Source organism: Heterodontus francisci, chromosome 14, assembly GCF_036365525.1.
Source record: "Heterodontus francisci isolate sHetFra1 chromosome 14, sHetFra1.hap1, whole genome shotgun sequence".
Lineage (NCBI taxonomy): Eukaryota > Metazoa > Chordata > Chondrichthyes > Heterodontiformes > Heterodontidae > Heterodontus > Heterodontus francisci.
Window position 1 is genome coordinate 86,165,388 of NC_090384.1, and position 27,524 is coordinate 86,192,911.

General features: G+C 42.9%; 1 protein-coding gene across 2 annotated transcripts in view; it reads right to left on the bottom strand.

The window, feature by feature from the left end:
- Positions 1 to 9,643: 9,643 nt before the first annotated feature.
- The window catches only part of luzp2 (leucine zipper protein 2), a 355,809-nt gene continuing 337,928 nt past the window's right edge, over positions 9,644 to 27,524 (bottom strand). The window contains exons 11-12 of one of the 2 annotated variants that reach the window (XM_068046914.1): positions 18,808 to 18,889; positions 9,884 to 9,961 (exon numbers count right to left, since the gene is read on the bottom strand). In XM_068046914.1, coding sequence (XP_067903015.1) covers positions 18,839 to 18,889 — 51 coding nt within the window. In that variant the 3' untranslated portion in view covers positions 9,884 to 9,961; positions 18,808 to 18,838. Of the gene's footprint in view, positions 9,962 to 18,807; positions 18,890 to 27,524 lie in introns of both variants that reach the window. The other variant, XM_068046915.1, reaches the window with a different exon arrangement.

Sequence of the window (27,524 nt, forward strand, 5' to 3'; positions counted from 1 at the left end):
TATTAGTGTTACCATCACAGAGAGAACCATTAAATGCACGTTTCAATGGCCCATATTGAGTGATCAAAAGAGTGGGTGAGGTAGATTACTTGATTGACACCCCTGATCACCAGAAGAAGAACCGGTTGTGTCACATTAACATGCTCAAACAATATCACCGAAGGGAGTAGGGTAAGCCAGTACAGGTTTGTTAGGTAATCGGGACTGTTGAGAAGGAAAAGGATAGTAAGGAAAAGGCAGAAGTAGGCCTAGGAAATTCTCAGATTGAGCCTCCAACTATCCGATTAGCAAATACAGATGGCTAGGAAAATTAAATAGGCTTTTATACTTAGAGGCAAAACAGCATGAAGTCCTAACCAGGGCTTTTACAATGTTTCAAAAAGTTTGTAAGGATAAGCCAGAATGTACAACCTTAGTCACACATAACGTGGGTATAGGGGGAAACCATTCCTTTAAAACAACATCCTTGTCGCTTATGTCCAGACAGACAGGCCCAACTGAAAGTAGAGGTACATTGCATGCTGAAGGGCAGCTTAATTGAACCTAGTCAGGACAAGTGGAATTCGCAGATGGTCTTGATGTCTAAACCTGGTGGTTGGCTCAAACTGGCATAGACTCTAGAAAAGTCACTGTAGTAAAGAAGGCAGACTCCTACCCAAATTCTTATTTAAAGGACTGTATGGACAGAGTGGGCAACACAATGTGTCCTAGAGACAGATGTGTTGGAGGGATACTGTCAAATTCCTTTGACTCCCCAGGGTAAGAACAAATCAGCTTCTGTTACACCGGACAGCTTTTTCCAGTGTCAAGTGATGCCACATAGATTATGGGGTACTCGAGAAACTTCTTAGAGAATAGTAAATCCAGTAGTGGTCAGTGCTCCTAGCTGTGCAGTTCACCTGACTGAGATGATGGAGAATAGGAACACTTGGAAGGAAAACACAAAACAATTGGAAGACTATGCTTGTAAATTTGAAATGAGCTAATTGGGACAACCTTTAGACAATTTAAAGCTGAAATGATCTGGTGCAACTTGTTGCTGCAGTCTCAACATTTTAGAAAAGTGTATGCCTGCAAATGCAAAAGAAAATATGTTCGCATTTTTTTCAATTTTTATTTTTTGCACATTGTAATGAAACGCATTCCAGGAATGGCATTTCATTCCACCAGGACAGAGGTGTTATGATCCTGTAGTTTTATTTTTCGGGAAGACTGCGGTGTGCCTTTAAGGCTGGAAAAGGAGCCGTACTGCTTTAGGAACCAGCAAGCCTCAGGAGTTATAGAAAGTGCATTTTGGTTGCTGTTGGATACAACCATACAGAAAGGGAACTAACCAGCTTCAAAAAATGCATCCTGGTTACCCGGCAACAGCCATTCAGAGACCAAGGACTGGATATACTGGTTTTTTAGTTGAAACAGACTGTTCTAACTGGAGAAACAGACAGATAGCTGTGTGTTAGCACCTGAAAGGGGAGCTCTCAAATCATCTAAACTGAAGGAAGAGAATTTAGTCCGTTTATTTATTATTCTCTCTCAAAGTTTTAAAAAGTCAAACCAAAACAGAAATCTCTGATAATTCAAACTGAAGGAAGGGAAGTTAGACTGTGACAATCTTTTATCCCTCAAAAGTTCTAAAGTCTAATTGATTCATTAAAAAGTATTTGCAAGTTGTTAATTGTTGAAATTCATTGCTGGAGAAGGAACAACAATTTCGACTTCTGTGTGAAAAAGTTTTTCTTCATGTCACTTTTGCTTCTCTTACCAATTACTTTAAAACTGTGCCCTCTCGTTCTCAATCTTTTCACAAGTGGGAACAGTTTTTCCCCATCTACACTGTCCAGACCCCTCATGATTTTGAATACCTCCATCAAATCACCTCTTATCCTTCTCTTCTCCAAGGAAAACAGTCCTAACTTCTCCAATATATCTTCATAACTCAAGTATCCTATGATGATGCTTAAGGTCCATATGCATAATCTACAGCTACCCAGCAACAGTTTATGTATCTTATACTTCAAAAATGATTCCCATTATCATCAGTGGCTGATCCATTGGAAGATTAGTTGAGAAGAATGTAGTTAATAGCTGGAATTTTATGCTACCCCAACGAGCCGGATGTTGATGGGGGGGTGGCGTAAAATGGAGCGGGAGGCTCCGGGAGGCCTTCCCGACCCACTCCCGCCTCTGCCCCACTTTACGTAGGGCGGTGGCGAAGTGGGGGTCGAGAAACAGTCCACCCACCCCAGGCCAATCAAGGCCCTGAAGTTGCCAATTAATGGCCTTCATGTGGATTTTTACATATGGCAAGTTGGCGTCCTGGAGCTGGGGCCCGACTGATGACCGCCGGTGAGCCAACCCGAACTTACCTGGTCTCCTGGCTCCATGTACTCGGCTGGACTGTAGTCCCAACAGTGGCCACCGCTCCCAGCGGCGCTGCTGGGACTAAGAGCTGCCGACCCGCTGATTGACTGGCAGCTCAATGAGGCGGGACTTCCTCCCTCAAGCGGGTGAAAGTCCCGCCGTGGAACAATTAAAGCCTGAGGACCCGTAAAATGCAGGACGGATCCCCAGGTAAGGCAGAAGTGGGTTCGCTACCAACTTTTACATCGGTGGCCAGCTTCCAACCGCCCAATGTAAAATCCAGCCCAATGCCTCAAAATCAACATCAGTGACATGAAAGGCTTCTTTTGGTATAAAGGCACTGCCCTAGCTATTCCACTTCAGTTTGGTTTGAATTGAATTAAAATTGATGTCTGGAATCCATGTAGTGACCTGGAATATCACCTTGCTCATGTATAATCATCAATTTGGAAATTATAGGTTTAAAATATGAGTTTAAAACTAAATTCTAAAGAATGCATTTGATGGGTCTTATTTAACCTTAGCTATCATGTGGCACTTGCTTAACAATAACCTGCTCACTGACGCTCAGCTTGAGTTCTGCCAGGGCCATGCAGCTCCTGACCTCATTACAGCCTTGGTTCAAACATGGGCAAAAGAGCTGGACACCAGAGGTGAGGTAAGAGTGACTGCCCTTGACATTAAGGCAGCATTTGACCAAGTATGGTATCAAGGACCCCTAGCAAAACTGGAGTCAATGGGAGTCAGGGGGAAAACTCTCCGCTAGTTGGAGTCATACGTAGCACAAAGGAAGATGGTTGTGGTTGTTGGAGGTCAATTATCTCCGCTCCAGGATATCACTGCTGGAGTTCCTCAGGGTAGTGTCCTCGGCCCAACCATCAACAGCTGCTACATCAATGACCTTCCTTCAATCATAAAGACAGAAGTGGGGATGTTCACCGATGATTGCACAATGTTCAGCATCATTCGCGACTCCTCAGCTACTGAAGCATTCCATGTAGAAATGCAGCAAGACCTGGACAATATCCAGGCTTGGGCTAATAAGTGGAAAGTAACATTCGCACTACACAAGTGCCAGGCAATGACTATCTCAAACAAGAGAGAATCTAACCATTTCCCCATGACATTCAATGGCATTACAATCGCTGAATCCCCCACTATCAACATCCTGGGGGCTTACCATTGACCAGAAACTGAACTGGAGTAGCCATATAAATACCATGGCTACAAGAGAAAGTCAGAGGCTAGGAATCCTGTGGCATTAAACTAACTTCCTGACTGTCTAAAGCCTGTTCACCATCTACAAGGCACAAGTTAGGAGTGTGATGGAATACTCTCCACTTGCCTAGATGGGTGCAGCTCAAACAACACTCAAGAAGCTCATCACCATCCAGGACAAAGCAGCCCGCATGATTGGCACCCCATCCACCACCTTCAACATTCATTCCCTCCACCACCGACGCACAGTGGCAGCAGTGCGTACCATTTACAAAATGCACTACAGCAACGCACCAAGGCTCTTTAGACAGCACTTTCCAAACCTGTGACCTCTACACCTAGAAGGATAAGGGCTTTAGATGCATGGGAACACCACCACCTGCAAGTTCCCCTCCAAGCCACACATCATCCTGACTTGGAACTATAGTGCCATTTCTTCACTGTCGCTGGATCAACATCCTGGAACTGGTGTACCTACCCCACATGAACTGCTACGGTTCAAGAAGGCGGCTCACCACCACTTTCTCAAGGGCAATTAGGGATGGACAATAAATGCTGTCCTAGCCAGTGACACCCACATCCCATGAACAAATAAAAAAAATGCTTTCTAAGTTTGCAAACCACTGGTATCCCACTGTGTTTTTCTGCTTTATAATTATTTTATTTATAATTAACTCTCATTATTAATTTTAGTCTGATCATCTTCACAGAACAGTTTGGTACCTGCTGCTTTTCAGAGTAGACAAGTCTGAGCAGTGGTACCTCCAGTGTATTGTACTTGACACAAGGATAATTGTTGGTACACTGGAACATTAAGTTTTGTTTTTTAGCAGACTTGGTCTGCTTATGGTAAATGTCTTTCTGCTGTGGACACAAGTTAAAAGTGTTGGGGATAATGGTCCAAATTGTACCAGTATATATACCAAACTGGTAAATGCTTAAACACATGATAATTGTCTACAGTTTTCACATTTGCAAATTGTTCGTGTAAAGGGAGAGTTTAGCACTACACTATTCACTAAACAATAGAGCTGAGCCATTCTATCAACTTAAAGTTACTCAGATATTCTAAATTGTTTTATTGTTATTAACAAAAGTATTACTTTTAGAAAAACAATTTTTGCTGTAGCTTTTATATGTCTTGCAGAGAACTGAGGTGCACTAAAAATATAACTTGCGTTTTTATTTTTGTCACAATTAAGGTCAGACATTTAAATAAAAAGCAATAAATAAAATTTCAAAACAACTTCTTAGATAATTAATTTAATAGGATAATAAATCCTAATTTTCTAAACACTTCTAAATTACGCATTGAAACAAAGAAGCAACAGTTTATAATAAACAAATGTGTATTCCAGTGAAAGTTTTTCTCAAACAGATGAAGTAAAAACTATAAAATGACAAGTTACTATAAAAGTAACCTCCATCAGAAGATTTACCAAATATAAACATAATTAAAACATGTCTTCATACAAATTAATTATGTGGCATTAACTTTTGTGCTATTTGTGCTATTTATTTTCTATGCACCACAAGAAATGTAAAATTCAATCTTGAATACAGAACGGAATGAAAACAAAACAAAAAGTATGTATCTGTAGCAATGCACTTGTCATAAAACCTTGCTCAGTGTGTCGAATTCTTGCCGTTTGAAGCGGTTGCATCCTTTGTATTTTTTGTAAGTTTTTACCCAGTAAGCCCTTACAGTTTACTGAACTATTTGCAGTTTCAGAAGCAAGAAGCCACTGAAGTCACAGGTGCTAAGCAAGAGTGTAGTCCTTAGTAATGGCCCTGACTTCCTAGGGCTGCAGTTCAATAATACATGATAAAGACCCTAGCACTCTATTTTTGAAGGGGATTAAAAAAAAACCTTTAAAAAGAAAACATTGAAATTTTTTCAACAGTTTTTTTCACTTTTTAGACATTATGATTACATTCAGTTGGGTGGATCATAATGAGTGCACACTAATAACTGTCTAAAATGAATTAAGAAATATGCAAATGGTTGCTCATAGAAATTGGTGTAGTAATTGGTAGTGGATCATCGTCAGGTCAGAATTAACAAAGAAGAGAAATAATACAACAATCAGGGATGAGAAAGAATGTATCTTGAGGGAATTATATATATTCAAGTATCTGTTGTGTAAATGTTCGATGTAATCAATGCTGCATTTTAATCATTCCCCTGTACCATTCAGAATGTCCCCTTGCAATCCATGAGCTTATTGTGATGATATTGACTTAATGTATAAATACAAAATACAAGAATCCTTAAACTGTACTTACTTTGATGAGCTATTTCAAACTGAAATAAAAGACACTATCCCTGTGTGTTGAAAAAAAGTTGATCTATTTAAACAGATAGGTTCACAGCATGGCAAAATCTCCTCCACAGGCACAGGTCGGTAATTGAATCGGGAATCATTGTCTCTGTCTGCCATTGCAGCATCAAAAACAGTGACTAGGATATTGGAGATGCCATTTTTTGTACAGGTGTTTCCTTTACTTCTGCTAATGAGGCCCTCCTTCAGTGTCCAAAGAGTTCAATTGCATTTTGAATGTTTGTGTTAATTGAAATTTGCCAGAAATGAGTCAACAGATGTTACCATGGGGATTTCTAAAATCACGATTAATTTTACCTTTTAAATGGTGAACATTGTTCAGTAAAATGTAATCCAGATATTACACTTGCATCATTAAGAGAATACAAAACAAATAAATAAATAAGTAATCAGTGGATTTCCCATGGCATTGCTTACAGTGAGTCTGAAGCTACACCAGTTAATGATGTGGGCCTAATAAGCATCAATAACCATCTCTCCCATTCTCCTGAGAACTAGAGATGTTCTGTAAGCAATAAGGTTTCTTTTCACTCTATTTTTGTCTCCCTTTCTCCCCACTTTGTGTGTGTGTGTTTCCCCCAGTGCAACAGGCTCTTTCGGCTTCCTCTCCAAATGGGTATCACTTCCTTTCTCTTTTTTATGTGCCCTGTTCCACCCCCTGCCAATAGCTCTTTCTTCCTCCCCATCACTCATCCCACCAGAACTTGTGTGTTGTATGTGCCTCCCTCTTCATCTCTCTGCACCTGCACTTGCACCCAGCCAGTCCCTAATTTATCTTCTTTCTCTCAACCTCCGAAAAACAACATCTCCCTCACTCTCACCTTCCACATCTTTCCTTTCTATGGCCGGAATTTTCTGGGTCCTTTGAGGAAGAGGTCAGAGACAGAAAGACTAGCAAAATGGCATGGGAAGGCTTTGGGGGACATGCTCGATGCCTTTCCGTTGCCGTGCCATTTTGCAAGCGATGGGAAAGGTGGCAGACAGCCCACCTGCCTAGAGCCCAAGTGAGCCAGTGGCTCTGGGGTGGGTGGGTGGGGAGGAGGCCCTCGCTTTTGGCTTTTTTGGGGACTATTTGGCCCACAAAGGGGTCCCCCAGTGGCAGTGGCCACCTCTGCAGCATCGGCACCATCTGCCTCAGCGACCCCGCATCCACCCCCTTCGCAGACGCTTCTCTTAATGGCATCAGCGCCTCTAAACTCTACTTACTCAGTTGTGCTATTGCACGTCCATCACTGCGTCCTCTTCCTCCAGTGGCCCCAGCAGTGGCCACTGCTCCCGGTGGGGCTGCTGAGGCCGCTGAGCTGCCAGCCCTCTGATTGGGTGGGCAGCTCTTGGGGACAGGCTGCTATCCTTAATTGGACGGCAGGCCCTGCAGCTTGCAATTAATTGGCTGCTGCCCTTAAAATGTGGCCCTGGGTCCCGCTGCCTGCTGAAGTGGGGTCACTCTTCCGCTTCCGGCCCTGACGGCGAGACCCCTGCCACCTCGGAAAAATCTCCGCCTAGTTCTTCCTTTCACATTCCACAGGCTACATTGCTGCTGAAATAAAGTTGAGATTTTTTCATTTTCTGGGAATTACAGTCCGAATTTTCACAATAAACAACCATCATAACAGTTCCTCATCTACCCAGTTATAACCCCAATATTAAAATTTATAACGTGGGTAAAACATTCAAAATTCAGAAATTAATGGTACACTTGTATATAACCATGTCTGTCCCATCTTCCAGTTGCACAAACAACTCATTTCCATGCTGCCACAAATATTGCTCAGTTCTGTCAGCAATCTTGACATTACCACATTCCCCCTGCTGGCAAATAACAGTGAACTAGTCCACACCCCTATAATCATAGTCTGCCCTAGTCCAACCCAGGAAAGAATTATACCCCAGACTGTGATAAGCACTGCTCATTCTATTGCAAGTGCACCCTGTCCACACTAAGTGGTGCCCATTCTAAGTGCTGCATTGTGTATCCTCAATCCTCGCCGTCTGGTCTTCAGCATTCCTTGTTTCCAGCCTCGCTCTTGCCCAGCACATCTAGAAACATTTTCACAAATGCTCTGTTTGAAAGACTTTGTACCCCACCCCCTCCCCCCCAACACCCACCACCTCTTCTCCAACCCCCTCCACCATCCACTCAGCTGCATGCAAAAATTAACTGATTTCCTATTTCAAGCTGCAGCCCATTTTCCAAGATTTTCCGATACCCCACTCCATCCTCTCTGGGTGCAGTTACATCAGAAAAAGAAAGAGAGTGAGAACTAACTTCCACAAACAGCATAGAGGTAAAAGAAGGTGGTAACAATCAACGGGTGAAGGAGCATGAAGACTGGAAAGAAAATAGCAGATAGGGAAAAAAGGCAAAAAACAAAACAGAGGAAGGGGATCTGGAAAAGATAGTGAAGAAACAAATAAAGGATGTTTTAAAAGTACCTATCTAACTAAGTGTGAAGTTGCACCATATCCCCTTGACTTCTTGCCTGGCTTCTACCTATTGGGCCTTTGTGTTGATGTGAGGAGTTTCCTTGTTCTTCTCTATGTATGTTTTTAAATTTGTGAACAATTTCACAGGAGATCCATTTATCTGCAGCTATTTAAAAAATTTTTTTGTATGTATAGCAATAGGAAATTATTTTTTAAGATAACAGGGTGGAAAACTTGAGTTGCCATATATATAGCAATGGTGGAAGTGTTTCAGGTCAGAAAAAAGAAAGACTTGCATTTATATGGCACCTTTCATGACCACAGGACATTCCGAAGAACTTTACAGCCAATGAAGTACTTTGTGAAGTGGTCACTGATGTAATGTAGGAAACAAAGTAGCCATTTTGCACACAGCAAGCTCCCACAAACAGCAATGTGATAATGACCAGATAATCTGTCTTATGTAATGTTGATTGAGGGACAGATACTGGCCAGGGCACCAGAGATAACTCCCCTGGTCTTCTTTAAAATAATGCCTTAGGATCTTATACATCTTAGGATCTTATACAAGGGCAGACAGGGCCTTGGTTTAACATCTCATCTGAAAGACAGCACCTCCAACGGTGTGGCACTCCCTCAATACTGAACTAGAGTGTCAACTTTGATTTTTGAGCTAAAGTCCTGCAGTGGGACTTGAATCCATAAGTGTTCTGACTCAGAAGCATGAGTGCTACCAACTGAAACATGGCTGACAAGACAAAATTACAAGAGATTCAAAAACCACATACACTCAAAATGTAGAACAAGTAGTCTTTCTTTTGAACAAAATAACATCTGCGACTTTCTCTACTCTGTTAAAAAAAAAACCTCTGGATTCATTATTGCTTTTTAAAAAAATCTGCTTGGGGAAGATCACTTTGGTAGCAGAAGTATTTTTTTGGCGAATGGTTAATTAAATGGAGGCTATTATTTTTATTAATGATTTCAATCAGCCCCTTGAATGCTCATCTACTCTCTTACTAATGACTTAACATTTCATGGTTGAACTTCGGCTCTTAATTTTAAACTTGTTATCAAACGATAGCAATCTTCCTGCTTGTTGACTTCAGTGACTAATCAGTTTTTTTTACTATTCCCCATGAACCAGAGATCATGAAAATCACTGCAGCATCCGTATAGAGTGCACACTAAGCACCTCATTGTCAAGTGAATGATAATAGTACAAGTCAGTCTCAGTAAGAAAAATGGTTTATTGCAGCTTTCTTTCACTATTACCATTAATTCTAATGAAAACCAAGCTCTAATTAGCCTCCTACTTTCCTTTAATTGCCTTAATTTTATTCTGTTTATCTAAAAAATATTAACTTGTTTGTAGTAAAAACACATCATGCTTCAGCATAGAATACAAAGCCTGTACTGTTTTGAACTAAAATGGCTGAAGTGATTGGCAAAGGGAATCATTTTAAATGCAAAACTGTTCTATTGTGTTATATGCAGTGCTTCTGCAGCAGACAACTTTGCATTTTCATGACGAATAGCCACAGTTTCTAAATTTCCTAATTTTGTTCTAACTTTTGTGATCTGTTTCTCAATCTTGAAGAGTCGTAGGTTTTGATCTGAAAAATAAAGATAGTACAGAATTTAAATGTTGCTATTTTTGAAAGGGCACCATTCTCACAAAAAGGCTTGAACATTTTTTTCTTTGCTTTGCATGCTGGAATGAAGACAAACGAGCCATGCCAAGATTACAACAGCTTGTATTTATATAGCGCTTTTAACATAGTGAAACATGCCAAGGTGCTTCAGAGGAGCGTTATCAGAAAAAAATTGACATCGAGCCACATAAATGGATATCAGGAGAGCTGATCTAAAGCTTGGATAAAGAGGCATGTTTTAAGGAGAGTCTTAAAAGAGGAGAGAGAGTAGAGAGGCAGAAAAGTTTTGAGAGATAAAGGCCTAGGCAGCTGAAGACACAGCCGCCAATGATGGAACAATTAAAATGGGTGATGCACAGGAGGTCAGAACTGGAGGAACATGGAGATCTCAATGGCTTATAGGGCAGGAGGAGGCTACAAAAACCAGTAGGGGTGAGGCCATGGAGGGATTTTAAAATAAAGATAAGAATTTTAAAATTGTGGCTTTGCTGGATCGGGAACCAATATAGATCAGCGTGAACATTACAAGATTACAAGATGCAATGGTGAAAAGACTTCAAAATGCAAGATTGCATTGCTTATGTACGAGTTCTCCTTGATACAAATGTCTCACAGCTCTTCCACCTCTTCTGTTTCTCCACAACTGAAAATTGTCCCTCAAAAATTGTATTCATGAAGCCAATGTCCCTTTGGCCTTTGTGTTTTTTTTGTCAAAATTGTACAGGACTCATAAACCAAACCAGCTTTCAGTTAACTCTACAAAATGGAGGGCATTTTTCAAACTGAACTCAGCATGATGCAACATGTTGATGTTCAACCCTGTCTCTCTGTTTCTTTATCTCTCTAGTTTTGAAGTCGCTGACCGGTGCTGCAGCACAGCTCCACAGGCATCAGCTGCCCTCCACTTCAACAAATGAGAGTGAGACCAAGAGTGAGCAGTCTATTTAACCATGGATACAGATTCATGCCTCAAGTTGCATACATCAACTTTACAGTGGGAGTCACTGTTGCCAATAAGTGGAACGATGCCTTTTTTTCTTCTCCTTCCTACACTGAATGGTACCAAAGGTAACTGCGGTACCCTTTACCCCTCAGGTTGAGCTCAGCTAACTTCGCTGAGTCTGGGCACTGAACCTAAAGATTGGGTCTGTCAGGCTCAGGTCCACATTGTGTAGTGTCTTCACCCACCGAGACATTATGGGAGTATTTGAAACTGTATTTTAATGCTCATAAGGTATGTTTAAAAATTACGCCCAAACTTCAAAGCAAATTCTCACCAAATCTTCTTCCCCCTCATATCCTGAAGGTATTGATTCCTGAACATTGCGATTTATGTTCACAAATACAAGTAATTATTTAAACGCTTAACAATATTTATTTATAGAACATCCTGTCCATAAATAAATTTTGCTACCAACATCATCACTTTGCGTAACACCGGCTAGAGGCACTGAGAGTGTTAAGGAGTCAAAATGCAAGATAGGCTGCCCACAAATCCAGATTGAGACTATTAATAACCACCTGTTACCTATCTGAAACCAGATATTTTGAGCTCTCTAATAAATTATGCTATTTTAGTATACTGTCAAAGAGGATTTAAAGTGTTGCTTGTTCTCTTCCGTATGTATCTTGTGATTTGCAATATTCAACCTCAATTTTTGGTATTATTTTGGGAAGCACTGAGCTTGATTTTATAATTACAAATTGTGATGTTGCTCACGTATCTCTATCAATGCAGGACTGTTCTCAGGAACAAAGTTACTGTTTTATTTCTCTGTGTGCCATTACTCACAGGGCAGATGAGAGCCACAGGGTCATCCCTCTAATGCTGTGTATGTTGAATCATTAGAAACTCAGTGCAAATCACTCTTAGATTGAGTTTAGGATTCTTGCTGCATCAGGGACATGAGGGCCGTTTTCTTTGTTCAATATTTAGGTGATAAAAAGTAAAATTATGTGGCATGGCACAGTGACTACACCACCAGAACTATGTGTGCATTTTCTACAAACTGTAAAGTGGTCGAGGCATTGAAGCCTATAAATGCCTATGAGCCTGTACTGATCTGGAAGGCTCCAGCTTCTGTTGCTTGACTGTAGTGTTCATGCAATCAGTAAAGTGAATGCATTCTACATACATAGTCACAGTACGCCTCATACATTTAAACCCCATCTTCTGATCTACGGGACAAGTGTGAGCAGCACTAATGATACATAATTGGCGGTGACTGTTTCCTACAAATAATGCTACAAGGAGGTAAAGTAAGAGAGAAAAATAAGCAAAAAGATGGACTGACTGAACAAAAGAAGATAACAGATGGAGCTCAGCAGCAATTGCCACAATTTTATCAAGAGAAATGGGGATAGGTCATTGGAACTGTCAGAGAGCAGAGAAATTCCATTGTTGCTATGGTAATATGGATATGAAATGCAACAGAACCTGTTTATCCATACTTATTAATAGCTTAACAGAATTATAGAATTTCAAATGCCCAAACATTTAATAACAGCTGATGCTATATAGCATTATTGAAATAATAAGGTGTACTTATCATTATTATGTACACTCAGGGTTGAATATCCATCATCAGCCCAAATTTGCATGAATATAGGTTGCAAATATTTCAGAATTTCTACAAGGTAAGCTGTCAACATTCTCAGAAGTAAGCTGTTAAATTGGTCTCTGATTGCATTGTCATATATAAGACACTGACTACCCCTTATTACAGCAATTATGTCTGTGAATATAGACTTATTAGTGTCCCTTGAATGCACTTTTAAGTAATCCTCAAGATCCATTAATTCCCTTTTCACAAAATCAGAATTGTTACAGTGCAGGAGGAGGCCATTCGGCCCATCGTGTCTGCACCGGCTCTCCGAAAGAGCAACTCACCTAATGCCTTTTCCCCATAACCCTGCACATTCTTCCTTTTCAGAAAACAGTCTAATTTCATTTTGAATGCTTCAATTGAACCAGCCTCCACCACAATCTCAGGCAGTGCATTCCAGACCCTAACCACCTCACTTTGTGAAGAAGTTTTTCCTCATGCCGCTTTTGCTTCTTTTGCCAATCACATTAAATCTGTGCCCTCTCATTCTTGATCCTTTCAAGAATGGGAATGATTTCTCCCTATCCACTCTGTCCAGACCCCTCATGATTTTGAATACCTCTATCAAATCTCCTCTCAGTCTTCTCTTCTCCAAGGCAAACTGTCCTAACTTCTCCAATCTGTCTTCATACCTGAAATTCCTCATCCCTGGAACCATCCTCGTGAATCTTTTCTGTACTCTCTCCAATGCCCTCATATCTTTCCAAAGGTCTGGCCCCCCGAACTGGACACAATACTTCATCTGAGGCCAGACTAGTGTCTTATACAAGTTTAACATAACCTCCTCGCTCTTGTACTCTATGCCCCTATTAATAAAACCCAGGATACTGTATGCTTTATTAACTGCTCTCTCAACCTGTCCTGCCACCTTCAATGACTTATGCACATATACCCCCAGGTCCCTCTGCACCTGCACCATTCCACCAACTTGTCTGTGTCCTTTTGAAGTTCTACACCATTCTCCTCACAATTCATAATTGCTCCAAGTTTCATATCACCCGCAAATTTTGAAATTGTGCCCTGATCACCAAGGCGTAGGTCATTAATGTATATCATTAAGAGTAAGGGTCCCAACACTGACCCCTGGGGAACTCCACTACAAACCTTCCTCCAGCCCGACAAACATTCATTAACCGCTACTCTCTGCTTTCTGTCATTTAGCAAATTTTGTAACCACATTGCTACTATCCCTTTTATTCCATGAGCTATAACTTTGCTCACAAGTCTGTTGTGCGGCACTGTATCAAATGCCTTTTGAAAGTCCATGTACACCACATCATTGCATTGCCCTCATCAACTCTCTCTGTTACCTCTTCAAAAGACTCCAGCAAGCTGGTTAAACATGATTTTCCTTAACAAATCCGTGATGACTTTCCTTAATTAACCCACATTTGTCCATGTTACTACTAATTTGGTCTCAAATTATTGTTTCTAGAAGTTTCCCCACCACTGACGTTAAACTAACTGGCGTGTAGGTGCTGGACTTATCTTTATATCTGTTTTTGAACAAGGGTGTAACATTTGCAATTCTCTTGATGGATGCTTCCTATTTAATTTTGACACAGTTGAGTTTAACCAGATTGGATGTGGCTAACTTCCAAACCACCTCATAGGAGTGAATTTTTAGGTGTCCCACGAGACAGACATAAGGTGGTAATGCACTGACAATGGTAGCCGATGACCTACTCCACTGTTGCCATTATTATTGTGTTTTTAAAAAATTATTCATTCATGTGATGTGGGCATCACTGGCTAGTCCAGCATTTATTGCCCAAACCCAATTTGTCCTTGAGGAGGTGGTGGTGAGCCACCTTCTTGAGCCGTTGCAGTCCATGTGGGGTAGTTGCACCCACAGTGCTGTTAGGAAAGGAGTTCCAGGATTTTGACCCAGCGACAGTGAAGGAACAGCAATATAGTTCCAAGTCAGGATGGTGTGTGGCTTGAAGAGGAACTTGCAGGTGGTAGTGTTCCCGTGCAACTACTGCCCTTGTCCTTCTAGTTGGCAGAGGTCGCGGATTTTGAAGGTGCTGTCTAAGGAGCCTTGCTGCATTGCTGCAGTGCATCTTGTAGATGGTACACACTGCTACCACTGTGCGTCGGTGGTGGAGGGAGTGAATGTTTGTGCAAATCAAGCGGGCTGCTTTGTCCTGGATGGTGTTGAGCTTCTTGAGTGTTGTTGGAGCTGCACCCATCCAGGCAAGTGGAGAGTATTCCATCACACTCCTGACTTGTGTCTTGTAGATGGTGGACAGGCTTTGGGGAGTCAGGAGGTGAGTTACTCGCCACAGGATTCCTAACCTCTGACCTGCTCTTGTAGCCACGGTATTTATATGGCTACTCCAGTTCAGTTTCTGGTCAATGGTAACCCCCAGGATGTTGATAGTGGGGGATTCAGCGATGGTAATGCCATTGAATGTCAAGGGGAGATGGTTAGATTCTCTCTTGTTTGAGATAGTCATTGCCTGGCACTTTGTGGCACGAATGTTACTTGCCACTTATTAGCCCAAGCCTGGATATTGTCCAGGTCTTACTGCATTTCTACATGGACTGCTTCAGTATCTGAGGAATTGCGAATGGTGCTGAACATTGTGCAGTCATCAGCGAACATCCCCACTTCTGACCTTATGATTGAAGGAAGGTCATTGATGAAGCAGCTGAAGATGGTTGGTCCTATCCTGAGGAACTCCTGCAGTGATGTCCTGGACGTGAGATGATTGACCTTCAACAATCACAACCATCTTCCTTTGCACTAGGTATGACTCCAACCAGTGGAGTGTTTTCCCCTGATTCCCATTGACTCCAGTTTTGCTATGGTTCCTTGATGCCATACTCGGTCAAATGCTGTCATGATGTCAAGGCAGTCACTCTCACCTCAACTCTTGAGTTCATCTCCTTTGTGTGTTTTTGAACCAAGGCTGTAATGAGGCCAGGAGCTGAGTGACCCTGGCGGAACCCAAACTGAGTGTCACTGAGCAGGTTATTGCCAAGCAAGTGCCACTTGGTAGCACTGTCTACGACACTTTCCATCACTTTACTGATGATCGAGAGTAGACTGATGGGCGGTAATTGACCGGGTTGTATTTGCCCTGCTTTTTGTGTGAAGGACATACCTGGGCAATTTTACACACTGCTGGGTAGACGCCAGTGTTGTAGCTGTACTGGAATTGACCATGTTTCCCCAGGCCTACCGCAAGGTGGTCAGTGCAGCCCCCTGAGTCAGGTGGTAGGCTCATTTAAAATGTTAATCAGTGTCCTATCATGTACATAGGACTCCAATGACAATGTTTGTACTAGAGCTGGGAACCAAGCACTCTCTGACCAGCATCAGGGGGAAGGTCCAGCCAATAAAGATGCCAAAGGTGATCCCCTCTCTATTTTTGTGGGGCTGGGAGGAATAGGAGTGCTTCATAAACCTTGTCTGGGCCACTGTCCTTTGGTTCCCCTTCCCCTCTTCCACAAATCAGGACGTCGCCCATCCCCCCACGCTGCCTCCCCCTGGAAGACAACTACGCTTGACCTGGAGGCTAACTGGGTTACCTGTTTTGACAGAGGCTGCTTCAGAGTGCTCAGTTTCTGGCTGTAGCCTGCTGGTCCAATATAAATGAGATCCCAACCACCCAGCAAGCCTACCAAACTCTCAGGCTTCTCAGATTTAGTTCTGGGGGATGTTCTGCAAACTCAGTAAATTCTTATCCTTGTTTTCAACTCCCTCCATGAACTCATCTCTCCCTATCTCTGTAATCTCCTCCAGCCCACAACCCTCCTAGATATCTGCACTCATGAATTCCCTCCCTAAATCTTTCCGAGTCTTTACCTCTCTTTCTTCCTTTGGAACTCCCCTTAACACCTATCTCTTTGACCAAATGTTTAGCCATCTGTCTTAATATTGCCTTATGTGACTCGGTGTCTAATTTTGTTTTATAATTCTCCTGTGAAGCACCTTGGAACATTTTATTACATTAAAGGTGCTATACAAATATAAGTTGTTGTTATATTTTCTGCACCTTTTTCTTAATGATTGGTTTACTAATGACAGCCACCTAAGGTGATAGTTTTCCTGGGCAAACTGGAAGGTTAATTTTAACTTAACCGTCAATGAAAAGTAAAATCGGGCAGGGTGTAAAACGGAAGAGCCGTCACATCAATTTCCTGCTGGGCCTGTTAGGGTAAAATTAAACTCATTGGGCTGAATTTTAAGAGTGTGCTGCAGTTCGCAGCTGCGCACTCTGATGGCGGTGTGCATCACGCGTGAATGCCGTGTCCCTGAGCCCACGCGATATTTCACACGGGGACTCATTTAAATGGCGGAGCAGAGCGGCCGCCCTCAATGATGTAGAGGGGGCAGCTGCTCCGTCCCCAGCAAAGGCGTCCGGCACCAAAGCGCAGGCGCTGGTGCCATTTTTAAAGGGCTTCAAGCCCTTCAGTTACATTCACATTTTTTAAGTTCCCGCTTTGATATAAATTTCAACAAAAGTTTAATTTAACTTTGAACCCCCTCTCCCATCTCCCCCCCCGACCTGAGTACTCAATACATAAATTGACCTATCCTCCCAAAAAAACACATTTTGAATTTCCAGACTTTGCCCCCGAACTTCAGCATCTTTGGCCCTCAGCCCCTTCCCATCATCCCCACAACCAGTAGGAATAGTTTTCCCCACTCCCCCTCCCCCTACCGCACTGATAATTTTAGTCCTCCCCCCTCACCACCAGTGTCTCGCCTCGGAACTCCATACAGAGTTCCGAAGGGGCACGAGTTGCAGCCGGCACTGTAAGTCGCTGTGGAAGGGCTGCCCGGTCCAGGTAAGTTCATTACCATTTATTTTAATGCATTTTGATATTTAAATGATGGCCCCGCTGCCAAGCAGCAGGGGGGGCCACACCAAGGCCTCGCCGCCGCCGGTAATGTGCGGCAAGGCCTTCTCGGCGTTGGGGGTTGTGGTGGGCCTCTCCTGCAAGTATTTTACGCGCTCCCCTGCCACGACCCACGGCGTCAAGGGGCAGGTAAAATTCAGCCCATTGTTTGATAATAAGAGAGCTCCTCTGTACGACCGCAAAGCTTGTGTGTGGTGTTACTTGCAATGCATGATACTGGTATATTGTTAACTGAACACTAGATGGCTCTCTGATGGGAGTGAGCACATTGTTGTAATTATCTTACCCTTGTAGTGTTTTATTATTCCTTGATGGGTCTATTCACAGTCAGGAAATAACAGCAGATAACTACTACCCACTAATTTCAGTGTTTATTCTGACCTAATATTGTTTGTTTTTTTTTGTGTGTTTTTTTTGTAGCCTTTTAAGCAGAGATTATAATCAGTGGCGAACGTTGGAGATTATCGGTATAAGCTAAAAATATTACATTTGACTTTTTCTGTCAGACTGTTGTATTTCTATGACCTTGTTAAACATGTCTTTTTCTCTTACTTTTTTGGAAGCAGTGAACAATTTTTAAAAAACTGGATTGTGTGATGACTTCTTTGCCTTGACAAAATATTGGAGAGAAGAGAAAGGATGATATTATTTACAGTTCCTGTGGTTCCTGTTTTAAAGTTGTATTGTGCAATTTGTTTTATAAGTGCATGTGTCTCATAAAGTTAATTCTCAAGTGTACATAGTCCCTGACTCTTTAAGGTCATCAAACAAAGATTCAGAATATTTGCCTGTCCCCACACCTATTGATCCTAGATCTACTGCATTGTGTAAAGCAGCAAACGTGTTACTGTTACGTGCAACTGTGCCTGTCTTTCAAATCACTTGAATTTACTAACTGGAAAGTCACAGTCAGTTTCAGCTACACAATCAACATCCTCAGAAAAGACACAGCAATCACCACATCCCATGTGGGCTTTGTGGAATTTGGAATGCCAGCATCATTACTCAACTGGACACAAAACAGTAGCTGATCATAACAGTTCGTGACCTTTCATTTGACAGTTCTAACTGTCTTAGTTGCTTTGTAAGACGTACAATAAAAACAAAATTCCCAGATGATACAGCACTGAAATTTTAGTTAAACATATACATGCGAAGCCAGATCTGCAGAGTGCTGCTATTTCTAAATGAACAGATATTTTTCATTTCCAGAGTAATTTACCACCTCTTCGCCAACTCTTGACAGCCAGCAACGTGGGTAAACTATCTTTCAATGTCAATCTTGTTTTCTAGACATTTGTGGTCTGCATGAGGTGTGACAAATTATACCTGCAGAGATGAACTTGCTTCAGATGTATTCCTACTTAGGGGGAGGGTTATCATCTTGATTTGTAGTACAATTCTTGCCAGCCTGCAGATATAGTTATAAAAATAATGAATAATATGTCTAGCATACATTCTACAAACAAAAATACTGCATTTTGCATACATTATACGTGGCATGAAATACATGAGTACCAGTGAGATGTACATCAATTAGAGGGGAGACATACCGATTTATCATAAGACCATAAGAAATAGGAGCAGGAGAAGGCAATTTGGCCCCTTGAGCCTGCTCCGCCATTCAATACGATCATGACTGATCTTCTATATCAACTACACATTGATGCCAAATTAAAATTAAATCAGTCTGCTCTGCTCTGCTCTGCTCTTAGGTACCAGCTTCCCTTTTTTGTAGTCACCATCCAACTTATTCAGTTTACATCTTCAACTGTTCATTGAAATACAACGAGGCACCCGCAAAATCATCAGCTGACCACCACTCGTTGATGCATTAAGTCCAGAACCTATGAACGTTAGGACTGCCACAGCCTTGGCATGGGTGAGGAATGTATTTGTCGCATCCTCTTCAAATCGATACCAAGTCATCACAGATTGCATTTCAGTATTGCACCCTAATTGGAGACTTTTATTCCACATCCATGACTTCAGCAATTTAAGGTAGAGTCCAAACAAGTCATGCAAATTTCCCTCAGAACTCACCCTGAATACCATCACCTGACCGTACCAGCCACAGTCTTTCATTTTACCCTTCAGTTTTGTATACTTAGTTACAATATTTTCATGTGCAATTTCCACCTCATCTGCCTACAAGACAGTAAATTCTCCAACATGTATTCTCTTCTAGGTTCTGTTCCATGGACTCTGTTGAATAACTTGCATTCATCCACAGGAATGCTTTGACATCTGAACAAAGAACAAAGAACAGTACTGCACAGGAACAGGCCATTCGGCCCTCCAAGCCTGCGCCTATCTTGATGCCTGCCGAAACTAAGACCTTCTGCACTTCCGGGGCCCATATCCCTCTATTCCCTTCCTATTCATATATTTGTCAAGATGTCTCTTAAACGTCGCTATCGTATCTGCTTCCACCACCTCCCCTGGCAGCAAGTTCCAGGCACTCACCACCCTCTGTGTAAAAAACTTGCCTCGCACATCCCCTCTAAACTTTGCCCCTCGCACCTTAAACCTATGTCCCCTAGTAACTGACTCTTCCACCCTGGGAAAAAGCTTCTGACTATCCACTCTGTCCATATATGACTAAATGTCTCTTTTCTCCTGCAGAAACCAAATAGATATTTCTGCACCCACCACACTACGAGGGTCCTGAATTTAACAGGATAAGCTGTCCACTAAAATATTGAATGGAAGGATTTCAGATGAAAATATTGAAAGGGAAAAATTAGATAAGGCCAATAATTGGATGCAGAGTGTTTCGTCTTTATGTTGTTTCTGGTTCCCAGATATTGGAAAGAATCACACTTTAATCTTGGAAAAGGTTGGAGTCAGTCTGGTTTATTCCAGCACCATGCTTTGGACTGTGGAACCTGGTTCAACTGGTTCGTGTGTTACACATAACATGACTCTCAAGTGCAGCTGTGAATGTGGCCCCTACTGGAACACTTACACATAACAAATAATTCCTAGCTAAGTAGTTCCTAATACTTTGCAGATAGTATAACACTATATACATGTATAAAACGGAGCTTGCAATGCGCAATTAATCCGCACCACATTGAAACAATGCAGGCAGCATGCAAACTTCATGCTGTGTGCTAATTTAATGATATTAGCGTGTAGTCCAGCACTGACCGCACTGATCAGTGACTGTGTGACTCAGCAGGAAGCCCAAGTTCATGCAAGGCTAGCACTACTTAAAGCTAGCCTGTGTTGCTTAAAGACAACCTGCACCTCTTAAAGGCAAGGTGAATTCTGGATGCAGCAAGTGTTGGAAGTTGTTGTAGAAGAATCCCTGAGCTGAAAAAAGAGAGGAACTGGTGCAACAGACCAGAGAGCCTGCAGCCCTAAAGGCTTTGGGGCAGGAGGTAGACAGAAGTAGAGAGATCCCCTTTCCTCAGGGGGCCAGGAGGCCCTCCAGACAGACGGTAAGAAAATGGTGGGAGAAGAGAGTGATCATGGCCAAAGCCAGCAAGACCAGAATGCAGCGTCATAAGAAGTTCAGTTACCTGACATGATGGGCTGGATTTTACCTGGTTGCTGCCGTTCTCGGTGGCGAGCTTGAAAAAAGGCACAGCGCCGCGCGGTTTGTGCGCTGCTGAGCCGCCATGATATTTCATAAAGCAGCTCTTTAACATGGAGGGGACGGAACACGTGCCCCCAATGACGTAAAGGGTACGAACGCTCCAACTCCGGCAACAGCGTCCGCCGCCACCGTACAAGCGCCGGCACCATTTTTAAAGGGTTTCCAGCCCTTCATTTAAATTTAAATATTTAAAGTTACTTTACCTAAAAGAATTTGAACTGAATAGTTTATTAAGTGATTTGTTCCCCTCTCCCACCCCTGCAATGACAGCAAACTTTATTGATTGGCCTTTCCCCCCAACAAAACTTGTCTTTCAATCACAACCTTTCCCCCACCGAACTTTCTTTCGTCTAACCTTCAACCCCTTATCACCATCCCCTCAACCAATCGTGTTCGTTATTGCCGTTCTCCTACTGCCATGAACAATTTACTCCTCCCCCTCCCCACCATTGTCACGCCACGGAACTCCGAACGGAGATCTGAAGGTACGGGAGTTCGGCCACCGGCCGGAATATCGCTGCGGGACAGCTAGCAGTAGCAGGTAAGTGATTAATTCATTACTTATAATATATATAATTGTGATGCCACCAATGAACGGGGGTGGGGGGGGGGGGCCACAACGAGGTCCTGCCACTGCCAGTAATGTGGGGCGGGACCTTCCCGGCGTTCAGGTCCTTGCTGGGTCTCTCCCGGAAGTATTTTATGGGTCCCCATGCCACGACCCCCAACATTGGGGGGCTGGTAAAATTCAGCCCAACTGGTCAAGATCAGTGAATGCATCTTCAAATGGCATATCCTTACAAATGAACCAGTAGCCTCCACCCACCACACACACACCTCACATCTTAAAAGGAATGTAGTGACAGTAGGGGACAATATATTCAGGGGGGTAGACATTGTTCTCTGTAGCCGAGAGCAAGAATCCATAAGGCTGTGTTGCCTGCCCAGTGCCGGGGTTTGGGACATCTGCTCAGGGCTGCAGAGGAACTTGCAGTGGGAGGGGGCAGATCCAGTTGTCATGATCCATGTAGGTACCAACAACAGAGATAGGACTAGGAAAGAGGTTCTGTATAGGGAGTATCAGGAGCTAGGTAAATTAGAAAGCAGAACCTCAAAGGTAATAATCGCTGGATTATTGCCTGAGCCACGTATGTGGCTCAAAGACTGGTGTGGGATAAGTGGGTTCCGGTTCATGGAGCACTGGCACCAATACTGGGGAAAGTGGAGGCTGTACCGTTGGGACAGACTTCAACTGAACCATGCTGGGACCAGTGTTCTAGCAAGTCGCATAACTAGGAAAGTAGAGTGGGCTTTAATCTAAATAGAGGGAGGAAAGGATCATGTAGGGGAAGACTGAGTAAATTAAAGGGAAATGACAAGGCAATAGATCAAGGTTGCAATAAAGGTACTGGTAATCAGAGTATGGCAGGAAGGGACGGTGATCGCAAACTTAAGAGTGTGCCAACAGAGAGGGCCAGAGTTTACAAAAAATGTAAAAAACTGAATTAAGGGCTCTGTATCTGAATGCCTGCAGCATTCACAATAAAACAAATGAATTGTCAGCTCAAATAAAAATTCATATGGATCACTTGATAGCCATTACAGAGATGTTGCAAAAAGGAAACCAAAGCTGGGACCTGAATATCCACGGGTCCATGACATTCAGGAAGGACACGAAGCTGGGAAAAGTTCTGAGGTAGCTCTGTTAATTAAAGAGGGCATTAGTACTGTAGTGAGAGATGACCTTACTTCAAAAGATCAAGATGTAGGGCTGAATGTTACCAGCCCCCCAACTTTTCTTTTCCAAAATATACTTTATTCATAAAAATCTGTAAAAAAAAATACATTACAAAACAGTTCAAAACAGCACCAAGTTGACAATACAAAGAGTGCAAAGGAGATCAGTTTTCTTCAATGCAAGAGTGAGTTGCCTCACAACCCTTCCATTTTATTTTACATGCCATGTACATTTTGCAGCAAACCCATATTTTCTGGATACAGCCCAAGGGGGTTTCCATGGATCCAGCCCCTTAGTTCACCCTGGTGGGGAGACCTTACACAGTGGTCGTTCCCCATTGAGCCTTTGCCGCGGCTGCCCAAGCTTTAGTGCGTCCCTCAGCACGTAATCCTGGACCTTGGAATGTGCCAGTCTGCAACCCTCGGTCGTGGACAACTCTTTGATCTGGAAGATCAGCAAGGTTCGGGCAGACCGAAGAGCATCTTTCTCCGAATTTATGGTCCTCCAGCAGCAGTTGATGTTTATCTTGGTGTGCGTCCCTGGGAACAGCCCGTAGAGCACAGACTCCTGTGTTATAGAGCTGCTTGGGATGAACCTCGACAAAAACCACTGCATCTCTTTCCACACCTGCTTTGCAAAGACACAGTTCAGAAGTTCACATTCCACATTCCAACCATCAGCCAAGCTACATCTTGGTGCTTGTTTGAGAGTTCTGGTAATGAGGCATTCTGCCAAATGACTTTGGCGGTCTGCTCGGGGAACCATCTGACAGGATCCACCATCTCCTTTTCCCGTAGGGCCTTGAGGGATTCCGTGCAGACCACTGTCTGATGGATTGGTAATCAAAGGTGTTTTTCCACAGAAACTTTCCCATGAAGGATAGGTGGTACGGCACAGTCCAACTGGATGGAGTGTTCCGCAGCAATGTGACCAGACCCATCCTTCACAACACCGGGGACAGATAGAACCTCAGCACATAGTGACACTTGGTGTTTGTGTACTGGGGATCTACACACAGCTTGATGCAGCCACACACGAAGGTGGTCATCAGAATGAGGGCAACATTGGGTACATTTTTCCCGCCCTTATCCAGAGGTTTGAACACCATGCCCCTCCAGACCCGTCCCTTTTGGATCCCCAAATGAAGCGGAAAATGGCTTGGGTGACCGCCACGACGCAGGAGTGGGGTATGGGCCAGACCTGCGCCATGTACAGCAACAAACCTGATGACCAGGTTCTTACCCACAATGGAGAAAATCGCTGCTCCCACATGCTCAGCTTATGGTGTATCCTGGTTACTCGCTCCTTCCAGGTTTTGGTGCACGCCCCGGCCCTTCTGAACCATATCCCCAGCACCTTCAGGTAGTCTGACCTGACGGTGAAGGGGACAAGGAATCAGTCAGCCCAGTTCCCAAGGAACATGGCCTCGCTCTAGCCATGGTTAACTTTGGCTCCCGACGCCAGTTCAAACTGGTCGCAGATGCTCATCAGTCTGTGAACAGACAGTGGATCTGAGCAGAAGACGGCGACGTCGTCCATTTACAGGGAGGTTTAAGCCTGACTGCCTCCGCTGCCTGGGATTGTCCCCCCTCTTATGCCGCATCCTTCCTAAGACTCAGCAAAGGGTTCAATACAACAAACAAACAAGGCAGGGGAGAGAGGACAGCCCTGTCTGACTCCAGATTGGATTGGGAAACTTTTTGATTCCCACCCATTGATTGAGACTGCGCTACTGATGTTTGTGTCGAGCAGTTTGATCCAATTGCAGATTCCCTCCCCAAACCCCATTTGTGGAGAGCACGTCCATCATGTCGGTGTGCGATATCCTGTCAAAAGCCTTCTCCTGGTCCAAGCTGATGAGGCAGGTGTCCACCCTCCTGTCCTGTACATAGGCAATCGTATCCCTGAGTAGTGCTAGACTATCAGAGATCTTCCTGCCGGGTACAGTGCAGGTCTGGTCATCTTAATGGTTTCAGCCCCTCTGCTGGCCAGGGCTGAGTTTTACCAGCCCTCTCTCATTGGCGTCATGGTGGGGGGCCCGGTTAATCCTCCCGCGAAGGCCTGAAATGGGCCTTGGCGGCAGGAAGGCTCCGCCACATTTTACCAGCGGTGGCGAGGCCTTAATCTAAATATGTTAATGACATTACAATGAATGAATAAACATTTAACTGGTAGTGATAACTATCTCATGCCAATATTCCAGCTAGTTGCACTGGTGGGGAGCGCAGAAGACTATCCCTATTGCTTGTGGGGATGATGGGAAGGGGTTGAGGGTCAGAGGTGCTGAAGTTCTGAATAACAAAAAGTATTTTTTGGAGGGGATATGTCAAGTTATTAAATGAAGATTCAGTGGGGGGTGGAAGAGGGTATTCAAAGTTAAATTAAAATTTTGGTGAAATTTTTATTACAATAAGACCTTTAAAAATGTAAATGAAACTGAAGGGCCTGCAGCTCTTTAAAAATGGCGGCAGTGCCTGCTCGGTGATGCCGGAAACCATTGCTGGGGACAGAGCACCCGGCCCCTCTACGACATTGGGGGTGGGCCTTCCGCCCCCCCCCCCCCCTCCGTGCTAATAAGCCGCCATGCAAAATGCCTTCACGGTGCACGTCTCATGTGTGCGCCATCCACTTTTTCAAGCTCGCCGAGAACGGCGGCGAACTATTAAAATTCAGTCCATAGAATCTGTTTGGGTGGAACTAAGAAACAGCAAGGGGCAGAAAACATTGGTGGGAGTTGTTTATAGACCACCAAACAGCAGTGGTAATGTAAATCACAGTATAAATCAGGAAATTAGAGGTGCATGTAACAAGGGTAATGCAGTAATCATGGGGGATTTCAATCTACATATAGACTGGGTAAACCTAATTAGTACTAATGTCGTGGAGGACGAATTCTTGGAAAGTATGCAAGATTATTTTCTAGTGCAGTACATTAAGGAACCAATTGGAGAATGAGTTATTTTAGATTGTGCAATGAAAAAATACTAATTACTAATCTTGTTGTAAAGGAGCCTTTGGGAAAGAGTAGCCATAGTATGATAGAATATTCTATTAAGTTTGAAAGTGATGAAGTTCAATCAGAAACTAGGGTCTTAAATCTTAGCAAAGGAAATTATTGAGGTATAAGGGGCAAATTGGCTATGGTGGATTGGGAAACTACATTAAAAACTATGACAGTGGACAGGCAATGGCTAACACTTAATGAACTAATACATAGTTTACAACAAAAATGCATTCCTTTAATGTACAAAAACCCAGCAAGGAAAGTGTTCCAACCGTGGCTAACAATATAAATCAAGAATTGTTTTAGTTCAAAGGAACAGGTGCATAAAGTTGCCAAAAAATGGTAAGCCTGAGGATTGGGAGCATTTTAGAATTCTGCAAAGCAGGACCAAGAAAAAGAGTAAGAAACGGAAAATAGAATATAAGAGTAAAGTAGCGAGAAACATAAAAATGGACTTTAAAAGCTTCTATAGGTATGTAAAAACTGTTACGACCAAAGCGGGAGGAGTGCACTGTTAATTCAGTCCCACCTCTCCACAAGTCACAGCATATCAATAGATTTTCCCACCTAAACAAAACAGCCAATTAGCTATTTGTTCCCAGAATAAAGCATACCAACCAGGTTTCTTTAATCAACAACAAAATTTACTGTTTATTATAAAACCAAGTTTTAACCAATAACGAAGTAAACCTATATACGAATTGAGATATTGAAGCTCCTTATTTTTCCCTAGGCCTCATGCACATGCACATACATCCAAAAACCGGTTAACCAGGGTAAAAGGGATTTTAGTTTACAGCTGTTTCAAAGGAATGAAAGGAATAATAAAAAAACTTAGACTCATGATCTGGAAGGAAGTTCTTTGGTTTGGTGAGGTGTCCCAAAGTTGAATTGTTGGATGCTACTCAAAGTCTTTTCCAGTTGAAGTTGATGCACAGTCTGTGTTGGGTAGGCATTCAGAGAACTTCAGTGGTAGAAGGCTTCAGATAAGTCTTCCACCAGGGGTGTAGCAACAGGTGTCAGTTCTCACATTCGATTCAAAAGTCCTTTTTTAATGATGCATGATTTCTGCAAATTCAGGGTTTCTTCGAAAATGCAGGAGGCAACAGTACCACTTCATACAAGCTTTTGCTTTTCAAGAGCGGGGATTCTTTACAGAGAGGTAATACTTTCCTGGTTCTTCTTCTGATTTCCAGGCAGGTCAAAATCAAATTTCAATTGCCTGCTTTAGTCCAAACCCACTGGCTTTTAAAGTTCAAAAATGAAACCAAAACCTTCCAGAAACAAGTCACATGCCAAGTTGTAAATTCTCTCTTGTCACAACAGAGGGTAGCTCTTAGGTCAACACCACCCCACCTCCACACAACCCCCACACCCCCACTGGTTTCCTTGAAATTACCTGCTTTCCAGTCCTTGTTCAACAGTTCAACTTTTGCTGAACTTCCTTTCAAAACATCCATAAAATTCAGCTATCTCCAGATGCCTCAATATCCAGAGAAATCCTTTTCAGTTTTTCAAGTTTCAATACAAAATAAATGGAAATACTCATAATAAAAAGGAAAAGAATAGCAAAAGCAAATGTGGTCCATTACAAGCAGAGTCAAGAGAATTTATAATGGGGAAAAAGGAAATGGCATAGAAACTAAACAAATACTTTGTGTCTGTCTTCATGGAGGAAAATACTAAAATTCTCCCAGAAA